This window comes from Hippopotamus amphibius, chromosome 2 (genome assembly GCF_030028045.1).
Source record: "Hippopotamus amphibius kiboko isolate mHipAmp2 chromosome 2, mHipAmp2.hap2, whole genome shotgun sequence".
NCBI classification, from domain to species: domain Eukaryota; kingdom Metazoa; phylum Chordata; class Mammalia; order Artiodactyla; family Hippopotamidae; genus Hippopotamus; species Hippopotamus amphibius.
Genome location: NC_080187.1, coordinates 171,062,982 through 171,084,885, shown reverse-complemented (window position 1 = coordinate 171,084,885; position 21,904 = coordinate 171,062,982). Strand labels below are relative to the sequence as shown.

Below are 21,904 nucleotides of genomic sequence, written 5' to 3'. Positions count from 1 at the left end.
TTTTCAGTGCATGTGTGCAACTGGGGAACGTGGGAAACACCATTCTCTCAACCGAGAGGCAGGTGGGAATCTTGCAGGCGGCTCTGCACTAGTCAGGTCAGCCTCAGAGGTCCAGGGCCCCTCTACAGAGGAAACTAGCCCTGAGGTGTCCTAGGACTAGAGTTTGATTTTTATACAGTAAAGAGATAAGAACACAGGATGCTAGGCTCATGACCAGAAAGGGACAGCATGGGAAAGTAAGCACAGAGCCCACAGTCCTCTTTCAAGTACTGGCCAACAGAGGAGGGATATCCTTAGACCTGCCCTCCTGCCATCCCCCACCTCCATCCTGTTCCCTGAAACTTGAGCCTTAAATTTCTGGGTAGGAACTAAAGATGGTCCACATTTCCCAAAGATACGGGGTCAGAAACAAGGATGAAGACATCAGGAAGGAGGTAACCAAAGAAACAGGTCCAAAAAGAAATCTTCCACGACTCTAGTACTTACTAAGTAGCAGAAGGAAACTGTATACAGGGGGAAAAGAAAAAAAAAAAAAAAAGGCTCAATTTTGTACCTCCCATCATGGGAAATATGCTGAAATAAAGTTCTGGGCACCAAAGCTCCCTGACAACCAAGTGCTAAGCCCTCGGCTGTGCTGCAGGACCCACCTTGTGTGCCGTTTCTGCAAACTGCTGGGCGCTGTTCTTCATGTCTTCCGTCTTCTCCTCTGCACGGCCTAACCGCTCCCCACGCTCATTCAAGGCCTGGCTTGCCTTCTGTACTGCACTGGTCACGCTGTCGGCTGCTGAATGGAGGATGCTGTTTCCTGAAAGAGGACAAGAAGAGCATCAGCAGCTGGCTTGGCTGACCTACAGTGGCAACCCCCCCACCCAGGGGTGAGCACCCCGAAAAAGCAAGGCGGGTCATATTCTGGAAAGGCCTCAAGTGTCTAGGAAACAAGTTGACTTTCCTCCTGACTTGGTCTGACTGACTCACTTATAGGAAGAATACCCACTGACTGCAGGACCTGGGTAAGTGCTGAAGACTGCTCTCACAGCCCCATCACTGACAGCACTCCTTTCCATCCTACTGGCATTCTGTTTGGTGAGGCTCAGAAGGATGGGGTCCATCTGGACTTAGGATTTGGCTTGCAAAGGTAGATGGAAATCCTAGCAAGTCCATAGAATTAGGCAAGTTCAGTGAGATATATCTGGATCTTATGAGCATTTCCTCTTGACCTGGGGTTTAGATGGGTAACCACATGAAGACTGGGGGTACAGAACTTCTCCAGCTATGATACTCTGTATTCCTTTCAACTCTTCCCTTCCATTTTACCCCTTCATCCCTAAATGTATGGCCCCGTGTAAGAAGCTATCAATCAGTCTCAGAGCTCAGAGGAGATATGTCAGTTTCCAATCTTGAATCCCAAGCCGTGGCCTGGTTGGCTGGGCCTCTTTGCCTCTGATATCAAGTATATGAAATACGGGCCTCAGCACTGCACTTAGCCAGGAGGTAGAAAATGGTGATAGAAACCTGTCCTAGAAGGAACTTAGCACTCCCGGATTCATGAGTGATGATACTGAGAAAGTTGAAAACCTTCACATTTCAAATGGTCATGCATCCCTGACATCCCATTTACCAGGACTGGAAAAGAGAATTCAACAGTGAAGAACTGGCAGATGCATAACCCACTGAGAACTAGCAACTTGCAAAATTACAACCAAAGGAGATTTATAACTGTATTTTGTTAACACTGAGTGGAACATATTTAAATGGCATTTTATATAATAGCTTTATGTCTTTGAATAAGTTTATTACACCATTTAACTTTGTACCTGGGATGGATACATCTAGCCACAGACAGCTTTTAATAGAAATGTAATCTCCACTGGTCTCAGCTGCAAAGGCTTCCTAATTTCTCCTCTGTGGGAACAGTCTGTGGTTTGTGGAAAAGGATCTCAGGCAAAGAAAGTGCCTGGCCCAGAGGAAGCACTTTGTAAATTGTTTTCCATTTTTCTTCTTTAGGGATGGATTTCAAGGGCTTCCACTATGCACTAAGGGGAGGAGAATGGAGTTAACTTACTATTACTCAGTTGCATCAAGCACTACAGGAGACAAGATAAGTCAGCACAGATTAATAGAGAAGATGTGGCTCTGAAGAAACTGGCTGAATGCAAGGGTTGGAATGAAAGGTCTGTCTGGGTCCTCAGAACAGATTTAAGAGGAGAAATCTGGGCCCTCCTTTGCTTTCATATCATGGTTATGATTATAGCCTGTCACCACTGCTTAATGTTTGAAAAGCATTTTGCAATCATAAAGCATCTTTACAAATATTATCTCATTTGACTGTCACAAAAATTCTACTGAGAAGACAGACTAGTTGAGGTTCAGTGGCTTCCACAAGATCATGTCACTAGGGAAGTGACATAGCTAGCATTGGAACCTCATTTCCCAATGCCTCTTCCTTATTCTGTACCTTCCTCTTTGCAGGTGTGGCGTTGGTCATGGAAAGCAATCACTATGACAAAACTGTAAGAAGACCAACATAGATAGGTTTTGACAGGTTATTTCCCAAGGTAACACCTGTTACTGTCCTGAAGGTATTCCTCTCAGTAAATGAAGAGTTATTGCCTAAGCTGCATTGCAAGCCAGGTGCTCTCAAGAAGGAACAGGCCAATGGGAAGGAATGGGAAGACACTGAAGGGACTGAAGGTACAGAGGAGTAGGGGGAGGGCACAAGAAAATCTCCTTCCCTTCCTGCCTCCTTCCATATGCCCACAGCTTAGTCACCAGAGGCTAGAGAAAAGATGGGGCAGGATACCTGCAACTCCACAGCCAGGAACAGCAGCATTAAACCAAAGCAATTTTAGAATTAGTTATCATAAAATTAAGAGGGTATATAACCAGGATAGTTTTTTTTCCCATAAGAACTGACCCTCATGATACCCTCAAAGTTAGACATGTGTGTGCTTCTGGAATGAATCTGCTTTGTGTGAACCATACTGCTTTTCTGTCATGACTTTCTTAAAGTTAATCTTGTACAAGACGTCAGATCAACACTGCACCCAGTTTTATGTGATACTGTTTAACCAAGTTATTATAACTAAAAGAGAACTAAATGCTGTCTTCATTATTCAGTGATGACACTGCTGACCACTATCAGTAAAAAAATTTACCTTCAGTTATTTTCAGCCATGAGGATGGATTTGACCAAATCTCATCACCTCAGCTGAAATATCCTCCCCTGGTTTTAATTCTACCTATGCTTCAGGCTCAGTGAGGTTCCATCGCTTTTATCAAGCTTCAGGTCAGTTCCACTCTCTTCTCAACTTGGTAAGAACTGTCTGTATTCTTCTTGGGTGATTGCTCAAGTATAGTCATGGGCAGTTCTTCTACCTCATTTCTGACCCTGTGGATACAGTGCCTTCCCAGCTGGGTTGTAAATTCCCTGAGGGTACCCTTTCACTCTTGCCCACTCCCTAAATCTTGACTCTTTCTCCTCTAGATGTGGGTCTCCTGCTTGCTCACTCTTTTCTCTCTGAGATCTTGCAAATGCTGTAATTCCAGGGTTCTGTCCTTAGCCCTCTTCTCTTTCTCATACTGCAGACTCTTCCTGGGACAATTTTACTCAGCTCATGGCTTCAATGACCAAATTTTTGGTTTTTTCTAGGTTGCGCTCCTGAGGCTCCAGACCCATGTTTCCTCACTGGGCAACTCCAGCTGAGTGACCCAAAGTCATCTTGAATTCAGTATGTCTACACCTGACCTCATTATCACACCTGCTTTTCCTTTGGGGTCCCCTGCTCAGTCAATAAACCCACTGTCTGCCCAGATTGCTCCTCAATTCAGAAATGTGGGAGCCCAGCCCAGATTCCTCCCTCACTTTTACCACATACAACTAAAGGTCATCTGCTATCCAGCTCTCTGCTCTCTGACCTTCATCATCTCTATACTGATCCAGTCCCTCCTGCCTTCAGAGTTATAGCAATAGCCTTTTGTTGCTGGTGTCCCCACACCTTTTCTGGTCCATCTTCCACATATTTCTATAGTACACTTTTAAAAAGGCAAATTTGTTACTATCTTCTCACTGATACCAAGGTAAAATTGAGATATCTGCCCTGCCTCTCTCTCAGCTCATCTCATAGAACCTCATCCATTTTTCTTCTACCTAGCAATCTCCAATTCCACGCCTTGCCAAATTACCTAAGTTTTCACAGATGTGTCATGTTTCTTTTACCTATATGCTTTCGTGCTTACTGCTACCTCTGTGTGAACTCTGCTTCTCATCTTAGCCTTCCTACTTACGCCTATGTGCTTCAATACACTTCAGACCCTTTTCCTGGGAGAGCTTGTCATGTCTGGCCCACCTTAAACCATTGTTGCCCCCAACACACAATCTTGTCTGTTTCAAATGGTGCATTTATCATGATGCATGTGATTGCTGGGCATCTAGTGTGAGCTCCTTGAGGGAAGGGGTGTGCCTCCCTCACTTCTGTATTCCCAGTCCACGGCACATAGGAGACACTCAGTAAATGTTGGTTGACTCAGAGGCAGAAAAAATATATCAATATCATCCTTCTAATGATTTCCCCATGGCTTAGCAGAGGGCTGGACACATGATTGATGCTGTTACATGATCTAACTAGGTCTTGAAATTCTAAACGTGCCAAATGACTAAGGGTTTAGTCTGTGTCTAATGAAGCCAACTATCTCACCTAGAAATAGTGCCAGGAATTCAATGAGTTAAGTCAACGAAATGCAAAAAGGGGAATGCTTTTGCTATAGTAAAAGTGAAGAGAAAGTGTATTAAAAAATCTGTTGTTACCAGCCTTAAACAACTGCAAGGCATAAAAATAACATAAGTTAAATATCTTTTAAATCCAATGCAAAAATAACAGTTGCCTGAACACTTACTATGTTCTAGGCACTTACTGAAATCTGCTCCTCACAGCATCAGTGTGTGATGGCACATCACTGACCTCATTTGTACAGATGGGAGCACCAGCAGAGAGGGGGTTAGCAGTGCGCCAGGGATCCCACAGTAAGTAAACAGCAGAGCTAGGTTTTGAACCCAGGAAGCCCCGCTCCAGAGCCAGTTCTCTTACTCATTGTTATATTGGCTCTCCACGGGAATGTTCTTGTATCTGAGATTAATAATACAGTCTGCATCAACTGTATGGAACGAAGACTTCCGTGTAGCAGTTCCTAAAGCATTTCTTAAAGCCACAATACAAAAGGAAACATCTTGTCATTATTACAAGCTAAAACAACTTACTAAAGAAAATTTAGAATACATATTACTATAAAAAGGCAACAAAATCGTGTAATATTCAATTGCTTAGAGATAACTACATTTACATTTATGGCACATTTTATTCTAGTAATTTTTCTGTATGTGTTTTTCTAAAACATGGTTGAGACCATACTGTATATATTTAGTACTATGTCCTATTGCGGGTACTTTCCCATGTCATGAAAAATTCTTTGAAAATACTGTTTATAATGGCTATATGACACTGTTGTAATTTATTCAGCTGTTTCCCTTTTTGGATAATGGGTGTGTGTCCAAAAGTGTTCTTCCTTCCTCCCTTCCTTTCTTTCTCCCTCCCTCCCATGCACACCATTATATTTCAACTTCTGTATACACTGCAGTGTGCTCATCAAAAGTGTAGTTTCCATCTGTCACCATACAGTTGACCCCCTTTTTAGCCATTTCACCCTCCCTGACCCCCTTCCTCTTTGGTAACCACTACTCTGTTCTTTGTATCTATGTGTTTGTTTTCATTTTGTGTGATTTGTTCATTTATTTATTTTCTCAATTTTAACTTAAAAAATATCTCACATATGAGTGAAATCACACTGTATTTGTATTTCTCTGTCTGAATTATTTCCCTTAGCATAATACTCTCAAGGTCCACCTGTGTTGTCACAAGTGGCAAGATTTCCTTTTTTTATGGCTGAGTTCCATTGTCTATATACATATATACGTGTGTGTGTGTGTATAATATCTTCATCCATTCATCCATCAGTAGGCTCTCAGGTTGTTTCCATATCTTGGCTTTTATAAATAATGCTGCAGTGAACACAGGGTTGCATACATCTTTTTGAATTAGTGTTTTTATATTCTTCAGATAAATATCCAGAAATGGAATAGCTAGATCATATGGTAGTTCATTCTTAATTTTTTGAGGACTCTCTATATTGTACTCCATAGTGGCTGCACCAATTTACATTCCCAACAGCAGTGCATGAGGGTTTCCTTTTTCTCCACACCCTAACACTTATTTCTTGCCTTTTTGAAAATAACCATTCTAATGGGTATGAGGTAATATCTCACGGTGATTTTAATTTAAATTTCCCTAATGAGTAGTAGAATTAAGAAAACAATCCCAGTTACCATTGCAACAAAAAGAATAAAATACTTAGGAATAAATTTAACAAAGGAGGTAAAAGATCTATACATTGAAAACTGTAAGACACTCTTGAAAAAAATTGAAGACACAGAGACATGGAAAGATACTCCATGCTCATGGACTGGAAGAATTAACACTGTTTAAAAATGTCCATTACCTAAAGGAATTTATAGGTTAAATGCAATCCCAATGACATTTTTCACAGAAATAGAAGAAAAAAATTCCTAAAATTTATATGCACCTGCAAAAGACCCCAGATGGCCAAAGCAATCCTGAGAACAAAGAACAAAGCTAGAGGTATCACACTCCATGATTTAAAATTATACTGCAAAGCTATAGTAATCAGATGGTAATGGCACAAAAGAAAAACCAGATCACTGGAAATGAAGTGAGAGCCCAGAAACAAATCTACACATACACGAACAATTAATCTAAACAAGGGAGCAAAAAACATGCAACAGAGAGATGATAGTCTCTTCAGTAAATGGTGCTGAGAAAACTAGACAGCCACATGCAAAAGAATGAAACTAGACCACTATATTATAGCATACACAAAAATCAACTCAAATTGGATTCAACACTTGAATGTAAGACCTGGAACCATAAAACTACTAGAAGAAAACATAGGCAGTATGCTCTTTAACACTGATCTTAGCAATATCTTTCTGGATATGTCTCCTTTGGCAAGGGACACAGAAAGCAAAATTAAACAAATGGGACTACATCAAACTAAAAAGCTTCTGCACATTAAAGGAAACCATCAAAAAAATACAACTTACTGAATGGAAAAAGATATTTGCAAATCATATATCTGATAAGGATTTAATATAGAAATAAAGAACTCCTACAACTTAATAACAATAAACAAAAATTAAAAAATGCGCAGAGGATCTGAATAGACATTTTTCCAAAGAAGACATACAGATGGCCAACAGGTACATGAAAAGGTGCTCAGCATCACTAATTATTAGGAAGGTTTTACTTTTTAAAATGAGGCTGCAGTTAGTTTCTTACATTTACATACACACACAATCTTTCCCATATCTTTGATAATTCCTAGAGATTAAACTATTGGTTCAAAGGACATACACAATTTTGAGGCTCTTGGTGCATGCTGAAAATTGCTTCCCTGACAGACTCATTCAATGTTCAAAACTATTCATTCGAGTTCATGCTATGTGCCAGGCACTGTTAGGTTGACAAATTGGCAGAATGACTTTGAGGGAGTGATTTAAATTCTCTCATCTTCAGTTTCTTCATCTGTAATATCTACCTCATGTGGCTGTTGTGGAAATGATGTATACAAGTGCCTGCATGTGCTCAATGGATGTTTGTCCTTCCATTTCTGTAAGACCACATCTGCTCTCTAGGAACTCTGGAAAATTTGCACAGTCCCACCCATTCCTTTGCATGTCTCCTTCTCTTTTATCTTGGGGCTGTCTTGAGGCTCCCAGGAGACACTTAGATCTTTGTATACTTGCTGTGTGCAGCTCAGTGTGCTACTCAGAGAGAGTTGAACACATGCTTATTAAATCAAGGCATGGTTTGTAAAGAACGATGTTTAACTCAAAAGTTGGGGCCCGTAATATTGTGCTGAGTTAAATTTGGAAATAAAAGAGTCTCCTGAGGCAGACAGAATAGTAATTCTCCCTAAATAGGCAGGAAGCATATTAATACCCAAATTTATTCAAGCAGTCTGAGAAGAGGCTGTCAACCACTGCAAATAATGTCAACTACCTTTTGAATTACAGTCTCTCAGAATAGGGCAGAGACTAGTCTTTTTCCATTGATGATGCATTCACATTAGTTCCACTCAATATGTGTTTTAAAAAAATATATTATTCTGGCATCTTACGTTAAGTGATTGAGAGGACTTTACTGAGAGAGCAGTCTGAGATAAAGCTATAACATTGTATTCAGTCACTGTTTGAAAATAAAAGAAATTTAAATGTATAGGAAAATGAAGGGATAAGAATAAGGTATGTTGAAAAGTGACAACAAAAGAGAAGAGGAGGGAAGATTTTTTAAAAAGCACACAAACCACTCCAACAACTATAAACATAATTTCTTTATACCATCCTAGACTGCAGGTTGTATCTTGGTGCTCAAAATTCCTAATTCCATAGCTAGTAAAGAGGCAATTTAAATAGAATTTTCAGCAGATACTTCCTATATCAAATACATGCATAGATATTTAGAATGCAAAATAGTCATCCTGTTTGGAAAAAAAGCAGGAAAATAATCTAAAAAATAAACGATGGATAAACCTATAGCAATCTATACTCAGAGTTGAGTAAACATGGTCATCTCAGGACAGTCTTTTAAAACCGAAATCTGGTAATAGTTTTGCATGGACTTTGTATTCTATAATCAATTTATCCACTTAGGAATAACTGCATAATAAAGCCCTGTTTATCCAAACTAACTTCAAGGAAAACCAATTATGAAAAAAAAATGGGTTTGGGTTTTAGTACAATAAACTCAAAAAACTGGCAGGGAGATTATATGAAAACTGTTAATAGGCCAGGAACATTAGTAATTCTCATATTGTATACTCAAAGTGTTCAATAATAATTTATTCCTTGAGTAAACAGTCCCTATTCTATTCTAGTCTATAGTATTAATTTTTTTTACCAAAAGTATTTTCATGGGTAGACATAAGGTTCATTTAAGTCTGGTCCAGTATCAGTGACATTTGAATTGATTTTATTAGATACAAATCTATAGGATTCATCCAAGATGTTTTTTTCTTTCCTTATTCTACTTCCAATCTTAATTGCTCAGCGTCTCTACCACTAGAGGCCATATGAGCAAAAGACAAGAAAAGTCACATGAAACTTGGTTCCCTGACAGCAGGGTCCCTTCTCAGTCCTAAAGGCGCTCTGCAGCATGTACATACTATCCTGCTTCCTGAGATGAACAGGCACCTCCACCCCCATTGGTGGTAATTCAGTTGCATGGTAATTTTGATGCTTCCAAGAAGGTTCTGCTTACGACTGTGACTTGCATTAAAGATTTTATAAGTGAACAGTAATTTAAATAATAATGATGATGTTAACTTCTACAAATAGAGTGGTTAAATGCAAAGTCCTACCTGGTAAAACAAGTTGGTTCTTAATTCACAGACTGTATTAATTATCTGAGAGCTTGGGTAAATTATCAAGTTCTTTTTACAGTACACTGACTAATCAATACTAATCACACAGCTGCATCTCAATGTTGGACAACCTCTAGAATCTCCCTTTGAGATGGGAGATTCTTTCAAAAAGTTAAATTTTACCAGTCATATAAATGCTGTTACGTTACATCAGCTTTCCAAAAGGAAGAGTGGTTAACCCATGCTGGGCACCAATGCAACGCGAACATCAGCCAGTCACTTGCAGAAACAGCTACAAGTCTCTGAATGGTTACTATGTGCGTGTGCTATGGTAAATTGTCAAATTCCTCAAAGAAATATATTCTTACCCTACGTCACAATTAAGGAAACCAGTGCTCAGGAAGGGGAGATAGCTTGCCCAAGGTCACCCAGATCTTCACCCTGAGGCTCTTTTTTAAAAATCATTTTGTAAGAATAAAAATTGTATATTTAAGGTGTACAACATGATGATTTGATATACATATACATAGTGAAATGATAACTAGTCAAGTTAATTAACATAGCCATCTCCTCACATAGGTACCATTTTTCCCTTTTTTGTTTTTTTTGGTGAGAGCACCTGAAATCATTCTTTCAGCAAACTTCCAGTATTCAACTATAGCCACCATGTGGTATGTTAGATCTCTAGACTTATTCATTCTACATAACTTCAACTTTGTACCCTTGGACCAACACCTTCCCATTATCTCCCACCTCCCTGCTCGTGGTAGCATGACACAGAAAGAAAAAAACCTGCATAATTTCACTTATATATAGAATCTAAAAAAGTTGAATACATAGAAGCTGAGAGTTAACCACAAAGCTCTGAACGACTGTGTCAGCATTCCCCAAAGTGGTTCTGTGGTTTTAAAAACTGCTACATAGAAAACTCAATTGTATGGTAAATGATTTTATGAAATGCCAATCTGGCTCCTTTATTGCAGAAATTTGGAAAACCTTTAATATGCTAATGTAAACTGTTAACCAAAAGGAGGAAGGGGTGGGAGCAGAAAAGATCTGCTAGCAGAATTTCCCAAACATATTTACTCATAGGGTCCTTTTGCAGAGATTATCATATGGCGGATTTCTGCAGAATCTGTTTTGGGAAATGCTACAATAAAGTATTACTGATTCTTAAGTTAAAGGAAGAAAAATAAATCCAGGCAGTCTTCATCAATTTAGCAATAGATGGACAAGTCATATAATTACATTAAAAAGGCTTGCTTTATAGAGGCAGAACAGATATAGCATGCTGAGTGGCAGTTCCAGAATTATCTTTTGTCTTAAGTTGGTGGCTAATTTCAGGGACCATGAAACTTGTTTGTTTCCTGCAGCTGGATGACAAAGAAAAATGGACTCAGTGCTCAGGAATACTTTGTAAACCCATAAACTCAAAAGTCTACTTGAAGGAGACCTTGAAGTTATCTATTGCTGGCGTTACCAAAGGAAGAAGAATGGACCATTCTATCAGGCAATTCCCTTCTGCTGGTGATGTTAAAGTTATTTAATGGAACCTCAGCCTGTTTGCAAGTCACAGGCATGAGCCACAGCTAAGGACTCAGGAGAAAGCCCAATGGCCCCTCCCTATCCTATAAAAGGTATGCGTTCATACTCTCCTTTCAATTCACTGTCCCAATATTTTCAACGGCAAGGGTCATTTAGGATTTTATTCATGTCCTTTAAACACTTAAAGTCGGGATACAGAGAGAAATTCACCAGTCTTTTAGTATTCATTTAAACTTGGTCCTTATGAACACGTTCTTCCAAGAGTTATATAGGGCCTCAGGAGAATGACTTCAAGGACACTTCTTTTGCTTCTCTTTTCTTCTCAGAAGCGTAGCTGAAATGCAACTTCAAAGAGGGAACACTTGTTCTGAGGTTCACCACCTAAAGTGGCTCTAAATTTGGTAAAATTATTTTGTTCTCTGTCTTTGGTATGTATAGCAATAAACCAGCTATGATCTGCAGCTCTCTGTTTTTATTACAGTTGGAAGCGAGTAACTTTTACTTTAATAACCACAATTTCAAGTCCTGATAGATACAATTTGAAAACCCTCTACAATGCTACTGGCCAAAGCAAATTCTGTTCAACAAGGGCAACCTGGTACTTGCTAGCTGTATGACCTTGAACGAATACCTCTCCCTCCGGACTTCAGCCTGTTTCCTCACCTGCCATGGGGATTGGTCTAGTACCTACCTCATAGGATTGTTGTGAAGAATAAATGAGGTTGTACAAGTGGGGAACTTAGAACAGTGTTGGGCACATAGCCGACACTCAACTTTAACGATTACTAAAGAGAGAAACTTCAGTTATCTGGCACGAAAGAGTCTTTCTGTTAAGCTTTCCACTTTAGCTCATCTTTCCTTTCCTATTCTCTCTCACCGTGAATATTCTTGAAGGAAGAGTCTATTCCTACTGGGAACACTGCACTTTTAGTGACATGGCTTCTACTGCACTCTCCTAACACTGTCTCTCAAATCTACCAATGACCAATCGAGTATTAAATATTGCCTATTTTAAGTTTCCTCCACTTGGCCACTGGACCACAAGTGAACTGACTTAAAGGCTGCTCTTTCTCTGGGCTTCTATAGCACACTATTGCTTCATCCCCCCCCCCCGCCCCCCCCCCCCCCAACCACTTTGATCCTTCCCTGTCAGTTTCATTCCTTTCTTGGTTAGGGGTATGAGGTCAGAGAGGTCTGGGTTTGAGTTTGTCTCTGCCATGTATTAGCACTGTGACCTCAGGGCAATTACTTAATCTCTATGAGCCTGTGTTTCTCTCATAAGCATAATGGTGATAAAATCCACCTCTTTTTCATAGAGTTTGTTTTGAGAATTAAATAAAATATATACTTATCATAATGTTGGCAGTGCAGTATGAACTTAATATACACTGCGGTATTAGTAACATCTGATTCATTCAGCATGTTTATTGTAGCATAAACATGGACTTGTCTACTTCTCAAGTTTTATCTTAGCCCATTCTTTCCCTCCTCACTCTCCATCTGAACTCCTCCTGATTCACTGTGTTCGTTAATGGCCCTTCTGTCCACTCAGCATCCTACATTCAATTCACCTTTCACTCTAACTCTCCATCATTTACACATCCAAGTGTTCATGCGGTCCAGGGCCTTTATCTTAGCAAGGGCTCTTCACCCAGCTCTCCACTCTATTTCGGTCCCCATCAGATCATACTGGACCACCACAGAGGCCTGGGTAGTCTTCCTGCCACTGGTCTGTTAGTTCTCTAAAACAGTATGCTCTTCTTTCCATACTGCTAACCTGATCATGCTTCTTCCTTGCCTCAACCCTTTGCTGGCACACTGATAATACAACACAATAAACTAAAGTGGTCCTTCCTGATCTAATGCCACACTACTTACTGGCCACCCCCAACAGACTCCAATCTCTATCTACTGCCTAATTTTTTCTTGACAAATTTTAGAAAAATCATTAAAATTTTATCAGTCTCTTACTATAAGTAGTGTATATAATAAATGAATTTGGGAAAAAATCAATGTGAATAACAAGAATGCTGTGTCCAGCTCTGTCCCTAAGGGTGTCCAAACATTGGCAATAGCAGGTTGTTTTTTTTTCCCAACACTGGTACTTAAATGCAAACCTAGCACTTAGATTTTGGTGACGAACACTGTTTTATGCTAGAATAAAGCAGAGTTCTTTGGAAAGTAGTGGATTCCATGCCTTAGGTCAAGGAAAACTCAGAAAGGTCTGAAATATCTTATTTCTAGACAAGAAGGATACCTTCAAAGGTGGTAGGGATAGTGCTGAAAGGCAAGAGAAGCCAGTTTCAAGGAGGTCCTACTAGACAAGTTGTAGTATCAACTGTGATGTTAGAACATCAATAGCAATACAGGATAATAACTGTAATAATTTTATACACCTTTGTGGAAGCCATAACTTTAATGCTGAGTTAATATAAAATGTACAAAAATGAAGTTGAAATCCAAAACAAGAATAACTATAATTGAATGCTTAATTTATTTTATTGACTTTAATAAGTAAGGATCATTAAGATACTTGGATATTTTATTTCTTCTGCGTATTTATCTATATATAATAGTATGTGTTTCTGTCTGTACCAGTAGCAATGGGTAAATACAGGAAACTGTGAGTCAGTCCAAAGAATAGAAACTGTTCCAGAGAGGACTGATGAGTATCAGTGGTCAGTGTATTCTTCTCTTTAGAAATCTGGCTATCTGTTCAAAATAGATCACATCTGCTAGGAGAAGAAACTGCTGGATAACATGACAAATTAAGATAGTAATGAGGCATCTGTATGGTTCCAATAATGCTGTTATACTAGCTCAATGTATAATAATGACGTGGAGGATTATGTCATGCCGGCCAAGCAAAGCAAAAGATACACTGATCTGGAGGAGACTCCATCATCAGTCAGATGGACTCATGTAAAAACCATGGGGAAAAAACAAAACATGGGCTTAACAGTGCTGCTGATGTGAAATATCAGGTTCAATTATAAAAAGAGGACCCAGGGAGACATCCAAGGACTCAAGTTTGCAGCACTGTGGGAGAAAAAATCATTGTGTGCCCCCTCTAAAAACCAGCTGTTTGGCAATCTAATTCCTCTAGATTCAGGAAACATGAAAATAAGCATTTCAGTTACATTTGGAAGACCTAATGAAGACACATTAGACTCATGGTGTTGCTAGTTCATAACATGCTTAAATATAATATTTTAAATATTGTAATTGTTATTTTTGCAATATGTCTTATATGTTTGAAATATCTAAAGTATTCAAAATAATCAGTCCCATTAAACTGTGATAAACAATGTTTAAAAACTTAAAATTTGATTTGTCAAGTTTAGTAGAAATATTTAAAAAATTAAGCATGAAACAAAGTGAAAACAAAAGTCTTTTCTCTCCATGCACAAAAGTCCCATCAGTCTAAAATATAATCAGTATCTTCAAACATATCGTCTCTCTTCTTGCCTCTGAGCCTTGGTACACTCTGGTTATTTTTCAACCTGTGATGCCCTTTCTTTCCTTGACCCCCTGGTAATTTGCACTCATCAGATATCACCCCATCTTTTCAAAATTTCCCTGCTGGTTTGTTTGTTTATTCATTGAAATGTTTTTCAGTTATCTTTTATTTGCCACAGACACAGTCCTAGGTAAAAAAGACAAGCTCTCCCAACACACTGTCCTCACCACCATGCCAGGCAAGGAGCTCGTCTTAAAACAAGAGGCAAATTATGTATAGTTTAAAACAATATGTGTAGGTATATATATGTTATGTACACACACACACAATTTAAAAACTGCTGGGCAGTTAACAATGTGCTCTGCTAGTGAGTTCAAGGGAAGGGGAAGCATCAGTAAGGAAGACCTGTCTGAAGAGCTAATACTTAAGCTGTGATGTGAAAAGACAAGCTGGGGCAAAAATCCATGTGCAAAGGCTTGAAAGGGGGGAAAAAAACTTATGTGTTCCATGAACCAAAAGACTGATGTGGCTATAAAAAGGGAAACATGGTTTGAGATGTGCCTAGGGAGAGAAGCAGGAGTGGATTATGTAGGGGCTTATAGACCATGGTAATGAGATATTAAGTGGAACTTAGCAGCCACTGCAGGGTTTTAAAACAGGGGTAAAAGGACTGAGATTATTTTTTAAATTCTTGCTCTGGCTATAGTCCTGGAACTATAGCAAGAGAGAAAACAGAATGAACAGTTAAGAAGCTATTGCATTAACTCCAGTAAGAGATAATGGTGGCCTGTACTAGAATGATGTTAGTGGAGGTAAGAGCAGTGGACAGATTTAAGACATGTATTGAGGGACTGCATATGGAAGATGAGGGGAAAGGAAGAACAGGGAGTGAATCCCAGGTTTCTGACTTGAGCAAGTGGGTGTACAGTGGTGCAATTTACAAGCTAGAAAAAGCTGTTGGAAAGACAAATGTCCTTGGAGGGTGAGCAGATATAAGAATCAAGTATTTCATTTTGGATAATGTTATGCTTAAGTTGTGTTTGAAATATCCAAGGGAAGTCAATAAGCAAATAGATATTCCTATAGAAGCTCTGCAGAGGATGGAGATAAAAGTTTCTAAGTCATCAGCATAGAAAGAGAATGGGAAAGAGTAAGCTTACCTAGGAGGCAACACTAGAGAGAGAAGGGCAGGGGTCACAAAACCATTCCTTTAAGAATTTTAACATTTAGAGTAAGGTGAAGGTAAAAGTGTCTGCAAAGGATACTGAAAAGAAATAGCCTGAAAGGCAGGAGAAAAACCAAGGTGAATCTGGCACAGTAGAATCTAATTCAGGACAGTACATCAAAAAGGCACTACAACAGTGCCAAGATAATTAAAAGGGGAAAGAATAGTCTTCAGTTAGATGTACTGGGACAACTGGATATCCACATGCAAAAAAATGAAGTTGGACCTTACCTCACGCCATATACAAACTTAACTCAAAATGGATTAAAGACCTAAACATAAGAGCTAAATTATGAACTCTTAGAGAAGACACAGGCACAAATATTCATCACCTTAGATTAAGCAACGGTTTCTTAGATATGACACCAAAAGCACAAGCAACAAAAGAGTAAATTGGACTTGATCAAAATTAAAAAGATCGTGCTCCCTCCTCCAAGCTTTCCCAGCACTTTTTTCATGTCTCCACTACTATATTTAACACATTGTATTATAATTATCAGTTCAAGTGTCTGTTTAGCCAATTAGACTGAATTTCTTACATTTTCTTGCCTGTCTCCTATCTGTATATTTGGTGGGAAGGAGAGTATCAGACCTATACATCCCATGCATTACATGGCCGGTACTACTATGTGAAAGTAAACAAATATGAAATAAGGATATAAAGGGTAGAAAATACAGAGAAAAATTTTTACAAATATGAAATAAGGATACAAAGGGTGGAAAACAGAGAGAAACCTCACCAAGGAGAAAGAAATCACCAAGGCTAATTTATTAACATGGAATAAGAAGTTAAATGATCTTAGATTAAAACAGTAAAAGATTAAGTGGTTTGAGGCTCTAGAAATAGAGAACAAAGTCTGAGGTTGACTATCCTTTATAACAGTCAAAAATGAATTTACTGTGCCCTTTGACTTAAGAAAACATGTATGACACAATTAGTATGTGTCCAGCCGAAATTGTTTCTTAGAGATGTTTTACACCCCTTTGGAAAATGTGACCCTTACCTTTTGGAAAACTTCTCCCCAGTAAATACATACACATACACCAGTTTGTGATTTTAATATATGATAACTACCAAGCTCTGATTTCAGACTCATAAAATCCAAGGGAAAAATCATACACTTCAAGGAAAAGTGTATACGTGCATACCACCAGGGATATCTTATATGGCCAATTTATGTAACCCAAAGGACTGGAGAATTGTGAAGGAAACTTTCAGTTACTGAAAGCTCTTCTGACAGTTCGGTCCTTAAACTGGCAATGTGATGAGAATCAAACAGTGTACCACGGGAAACCTCTTATCTTGAGCAGGAGAAATGAGACAGATGAACTTCCACAGACAAAGATAACCTTGCTGCTAAAGTGCAAGTGAAATATGCTGAACGTAACAAAAGTCTTCTATTATAGTCACAGGGGTTACTTTACTACTGGATTAGGTCATTATTGATGTAGTTAAATCCTATTATTTAGGTGATAAGAGAATCAAGTCAGCCTGCAGCCTTGACCTATTTCCTTTTATGATACTAGCATCTGAAAATTTCAAAGTTTGGGTCAGTCATGCTTCAGACCTTGTCATAAAGGGCAACCATTCAGTAGACAGTTCACTGAACTTCAGCTTCTCTTTCTGACCCTGTCCCTTACTAGCACCCGTATGAATTTGAGAGTCATTTCTTATTTTAATATGATGAATGCAAAACTGGAATCTCACCTCCCAGACAAATTGGGAATATGGCAATGAGCGAGCAGCTATGCTAACAAATGTCAAGTACAATTTCTGTCTAGGCTGATAGTTGTACCATCTCTCTGGTATCATACTTAATTTTGACATTGATATAAAATTCCAATGGGTTTCATGACTATTCATTAGTTATTCTACAGTCTTAAATGTATTTTGTTTGATTACTGATGAATTCCTGTGACATATTTTACTTCCTAAGAAGAATGCTCTGAAAACTCCTGCCAACTGGTCATTAAAATCCACTACAATTATCATCAACTGAATCAAATTACTCTCAATTACATAGAGGAGTTAATCTATACTGTATCATTTTAAACACAAATATTTTCAATTCATATTAACAAGATACAAACTGAAAGAAAGAATGCTCAACCAACTGTAGACCTGGATGTCTATTATGAAAGTTACAAATGCAACCCATTTCCGTTTGTACTGCTATTATTAGGGGCTATGACTTGCTAAGTGCCTGCTATGTGCCAGGAATTATGTGAAATGCTTCACATCCATTATTCTATAAACCTTAATGGCTACTTTAAGATAGATACTCTTTAAGATAGATATTCTTATCCCTCTCTTAAAACTGTTGAAACTCAGAAATTCACTTAAGATTATACTGCTAGTGAAAGAGAAAAACAAATACCATATGCTAATGTGTATATATGAAATCTAAAAAAATGGTACTGATGAACCTAGTGGCAGGGCAAGAATAAAGACACAGACGTAGAGAACGGACTTGAGGACACAGGGTGGGAAGCAGAGGCTGGGACAAAATGAGAGAGTAGCAATGACATATATTCACTACTAAATGTAAAACAGATGGCTAGTAGGAAGCTGCTGCATAGCACAGGGAGATCAACTCAATGCTTGGTGATGACCTAGAGGGGTGGAACAGGGAGGGTGGGAGGGAGGCTCAAGAGGGAGGGGATATGGGGATATATGTATAAATATAGCTGATTTACTTTGTTGTACAGCAAAAACTAACACAACATTGTAAAGCAATTATACTCCAATAAAGATCTGAAAAAAAGATTATACTCTGAGTGATAGAATCTTTTTTTTAAAATAAATTTATTTATTTATAGGCTGTGTTGGGCCTTCATTGTGGTGCATAGGCTTCTCACTGTGGTGACTTCTCGTTATGGAACATGTGGCACATGGGCTTAGTTGCTCTGTGGCATGTGGGATCTTCCCCAACCAGGGCTTGGACCCATGTTCCCTGCATTGACAGGCAGATTCCCAACCACTGCACAACCAGGGAAGCCCCTAAGTGATAGAATCTTGATTCAAGTTCAGGTCTGGTTGACTTCAACATTATTATTATTATTATTATTTGGTATCATAAGACTTTACAAAGTTTCTTTTTCCTTTTTCTTTTTAAAAATCATGTCTTGCTCTTTTTAAAAAAATTAATTAATTGATTTATTGGCTGTGTTGGGTCTTCGTTGCTTCGTGTAGACTTTTCTCTACTTGCGGCAAGAGGGGATGACCCCTCATTGTGGTCAGGGGCTTCTCATTGCAGTGGCTTCTCTTGTGGAGCATGCACTCTAGATGCGTGGGCTTCAGTAGGTGCATCACACGGGCTCAACAGTTGTGGGCTTTAGAGTGTAGGCTCAGTACTTGTGGCACACGGGCTTAGTTGCTTTGTGGCATGTGGGATCTTCCTGGACCAGGGATCAAATCTGTGTCCCCTGCATTGGCAGGCAGATTCTTAACCACTGTGCCACCAGGGAAGTCCCTCCAGAGTTTCTTAAGGGTACATTTTGTAAGGTGAAATCCTCTTCTCTCTTTTTTTTTCTTTTACTTTGTTATCCTAGTTTTATTTATTTTTAAAATTTTTATTGGAGTATAGTTGATTTACAACGTTGTGTTACTTTCTGCTGTACAGCAAAGTGTATCAGTTATACATATACATATAACAACTCCTTTTAGATTCTTTTCCCATACAGATCATTACAGGGTATTGAGTAGAGTTCTGTGCTATACAGTAGGTCCTTACTAGTTACCTATTTTATATATAGTAATGTGTATATGTCAATCCCAATCTCCCAATTTATCTCTCCCCTCCTCCCTTTCTTTCCCCCCTGGTAACCATAAGATTGTTTTCCACATTTGTGACTCTATTTCTATTTTGTAAATAAGTTCATTTGTAGCATTTCTTTAGATTCCACATATAAACTATATTATACAATATTTGTTCTTCTCTTACTTCACTATGACCATCTGTAGGTCCATCCATGTTGCTGCAAATGGCATTATTTGTTCTTTTTTATGGCTGAGTAATATTCTATCATATATATGTACCAAATCTGAAAGTACCAAGGGCAGATTTTCATTTGTTCAAGTCCCATAATGTACACTTATACTTAGGATATGAGCGTGACATTCACATGCTCTTTTCCTTCCCTTTTCATCAGCTTGGTAACCTAAACCAAAATTCTTACTCCTAGAATTCAGTTCTGATTCCTATTCTGTCTATGCTTCCCATAGCACCCTTAGCATTTCTCTGATGAAGTATTTATTATAAGGCACCCAAACTGTTGGTCTGCTTATTTGTATTTACTCTTAATCACAAGGAAAGCCCCTTTATTTTTTGGCACTTCTGGGTATGATGTCTATATTTATTAGGTGTCCAAAAGATGCTTGTTGAATGGATAGTGAACTGATAAAATAGTTTTGGTTTTATAAAGATATGACGAGGTTACTATTTATGCCTAAATCCTTGTTTTCATTGGTATTCCTCTTGGATTGTATGATTCTAACCAGCACACAGAAAGGATCAACTTCTGGACGTATTGAAATAAAATTCCACTTTCACAGCATTTTTCTAAATTGTTTGGGATTTCTTTTTACTCTGTCATAGATAATGTACAAAATATAAGCTCAGGATATTTGATTGATATGGAAAATGTTACTTTCAAAAGAAACAGCACTATTTCCAAAATTGTTCTTCTGGTTCTGGTGGGGAAAAGATGACACATAAAGTGAGTGGAAACCAAAACAGATTTCGCTTCTTCCTGTGTTTACTCTATTTAGAATATGAAGGAAGGCATGTTTTTCACACCTCCTGTTTAAATACTACACTTTTAAAAAGGATTAAGCATTGAAAACTCAATTTAGAATAAACTTTTAGTATATTTCAACTTGCCAACAAACAGGTTAAACTGTTAACAGAATCACATCTAAGAGAGAAAAATTTCTGTCAATTTAAAAATATTTTGTATTTCACTCATTGGATTTTCCAAGTATCGTTATAAGCCACTTATAATCTTTGTTGTGTGAAGGATCTTTATATTTTGAGGAATGAATGATCTTTATAGTTTTAAGGTTTGTGACTGTTACATATCACATGAATAACACAGAGGCTAATGCTCCTTGAAATTTATAAGGTAGAGAGACCATACAGAGCTGAGTAAATAATGATGATCTGGCTGGGGCAGGAATAATGAAAGGAAGTAAGGTGACCAGTGATTAGACTATTACAAATATTCCAGGAAAAGATGACAAGGGTCTAAGCTATAATGGTAAGGATGGAAATGAAAAAGCAGAGTTTTAAGAGACACAGAGGGAGCACCCAGGGAGAGGGGGAATGGCTTGTTAAAGATGACTTGTTTACAGACAATGTATCATAGATTTTTAAAGGGAAAAGCAGAGTCTTTGGGTTCATAACTTACTATAAGATCATTTCAAGTTACCTGATGGGAAATTATGAATCTCAGAAAGTGCTTCTCCATGATACACGCAAAGGGTTTGGCAGAAATAATGGTAGGTATTGACATAATTGTGTTTCATTTCTTTCTTCCTGGATACATAGAAAGGATCTATTTTCTAGCTTTCCTTGCAGTTAGATTGGCAATATGGCCAGTAGGCTGTAAGCAGAAGCAATGAGTGTCACTTCTGGGCTGAGGTTACGAGAAGTCCAGGGAGGCCTTGGAGCTTTCTTTTTCCTCCATGGAATTGACTCTGGAAGGAACTTGTTGAGATGGTGAGTCAACAAGATGTAAGCAAAGTGGGTCTTTGAGTCACCACTAGAAGCTGCCCTCAAGAGGAATTAAATTCACAGAACTTGGAGTGAGAAATAATGTCTTATTTGTTGAGCCACTGAGATTCTAGACGTATGTTTGTTATTGTAGCATAAGTAAGTGTTTTTCTGACCAATAAAAGGGATGATGTTCACATTTTCAACACATTCTGAGGAGAGTATCCAGGTTTAGAAGACCTCCTTAAAAATGTTTTATTTAACTAAATTAAGGGTTCTCTGCTTGGGTTGTAGATGGCCATCTTCTTGCTATGTCCACACACAGCAAAGGAAGCAGGCTCCCTTCCAATAAGGGCACTAATCTCATTATGAGGGCTTCACCCTCATGACCCAATTACCTTCCAAAGGCCCTACCTCCTAATACCATCCCACTGCAGGTTGGGATGTTAACATATGAATGATGGAAGGGAA

At 38.5% G+C, this 21,904-nt stretch overlaps 1 protein-coding gene across 10 annotated transcripts in view; it reads right to left on the bottom strand.

Annotated features, from left to right (window-relative positions):
* Positions 1 to 21,904, bottom strand: part of STXBP6 (syntaxin binding protein 6) — a 239,307-nt gene that overhangs the window by 5,353 nt on the left and 212,050 nt on the right. For 9 of the 10 annotated variants that reach the window (XM_057723687.1, XM_057723696.1, XM_057723693.1 and 6 more), the window contains exon 5: positions 648 to 805. In XM_057723687.1, the coding sequence (XP_057579670.1) occupies positions 648 to 805 (158 nt within the window). Of the gene's footprint in view, positions 1 to 486; positions 504 to 647; positions 806 to 21,904 lie in introns of all 10 variants that reach the window. The other variant, XM_057723694.1, reaches the window with a different exon arrangement.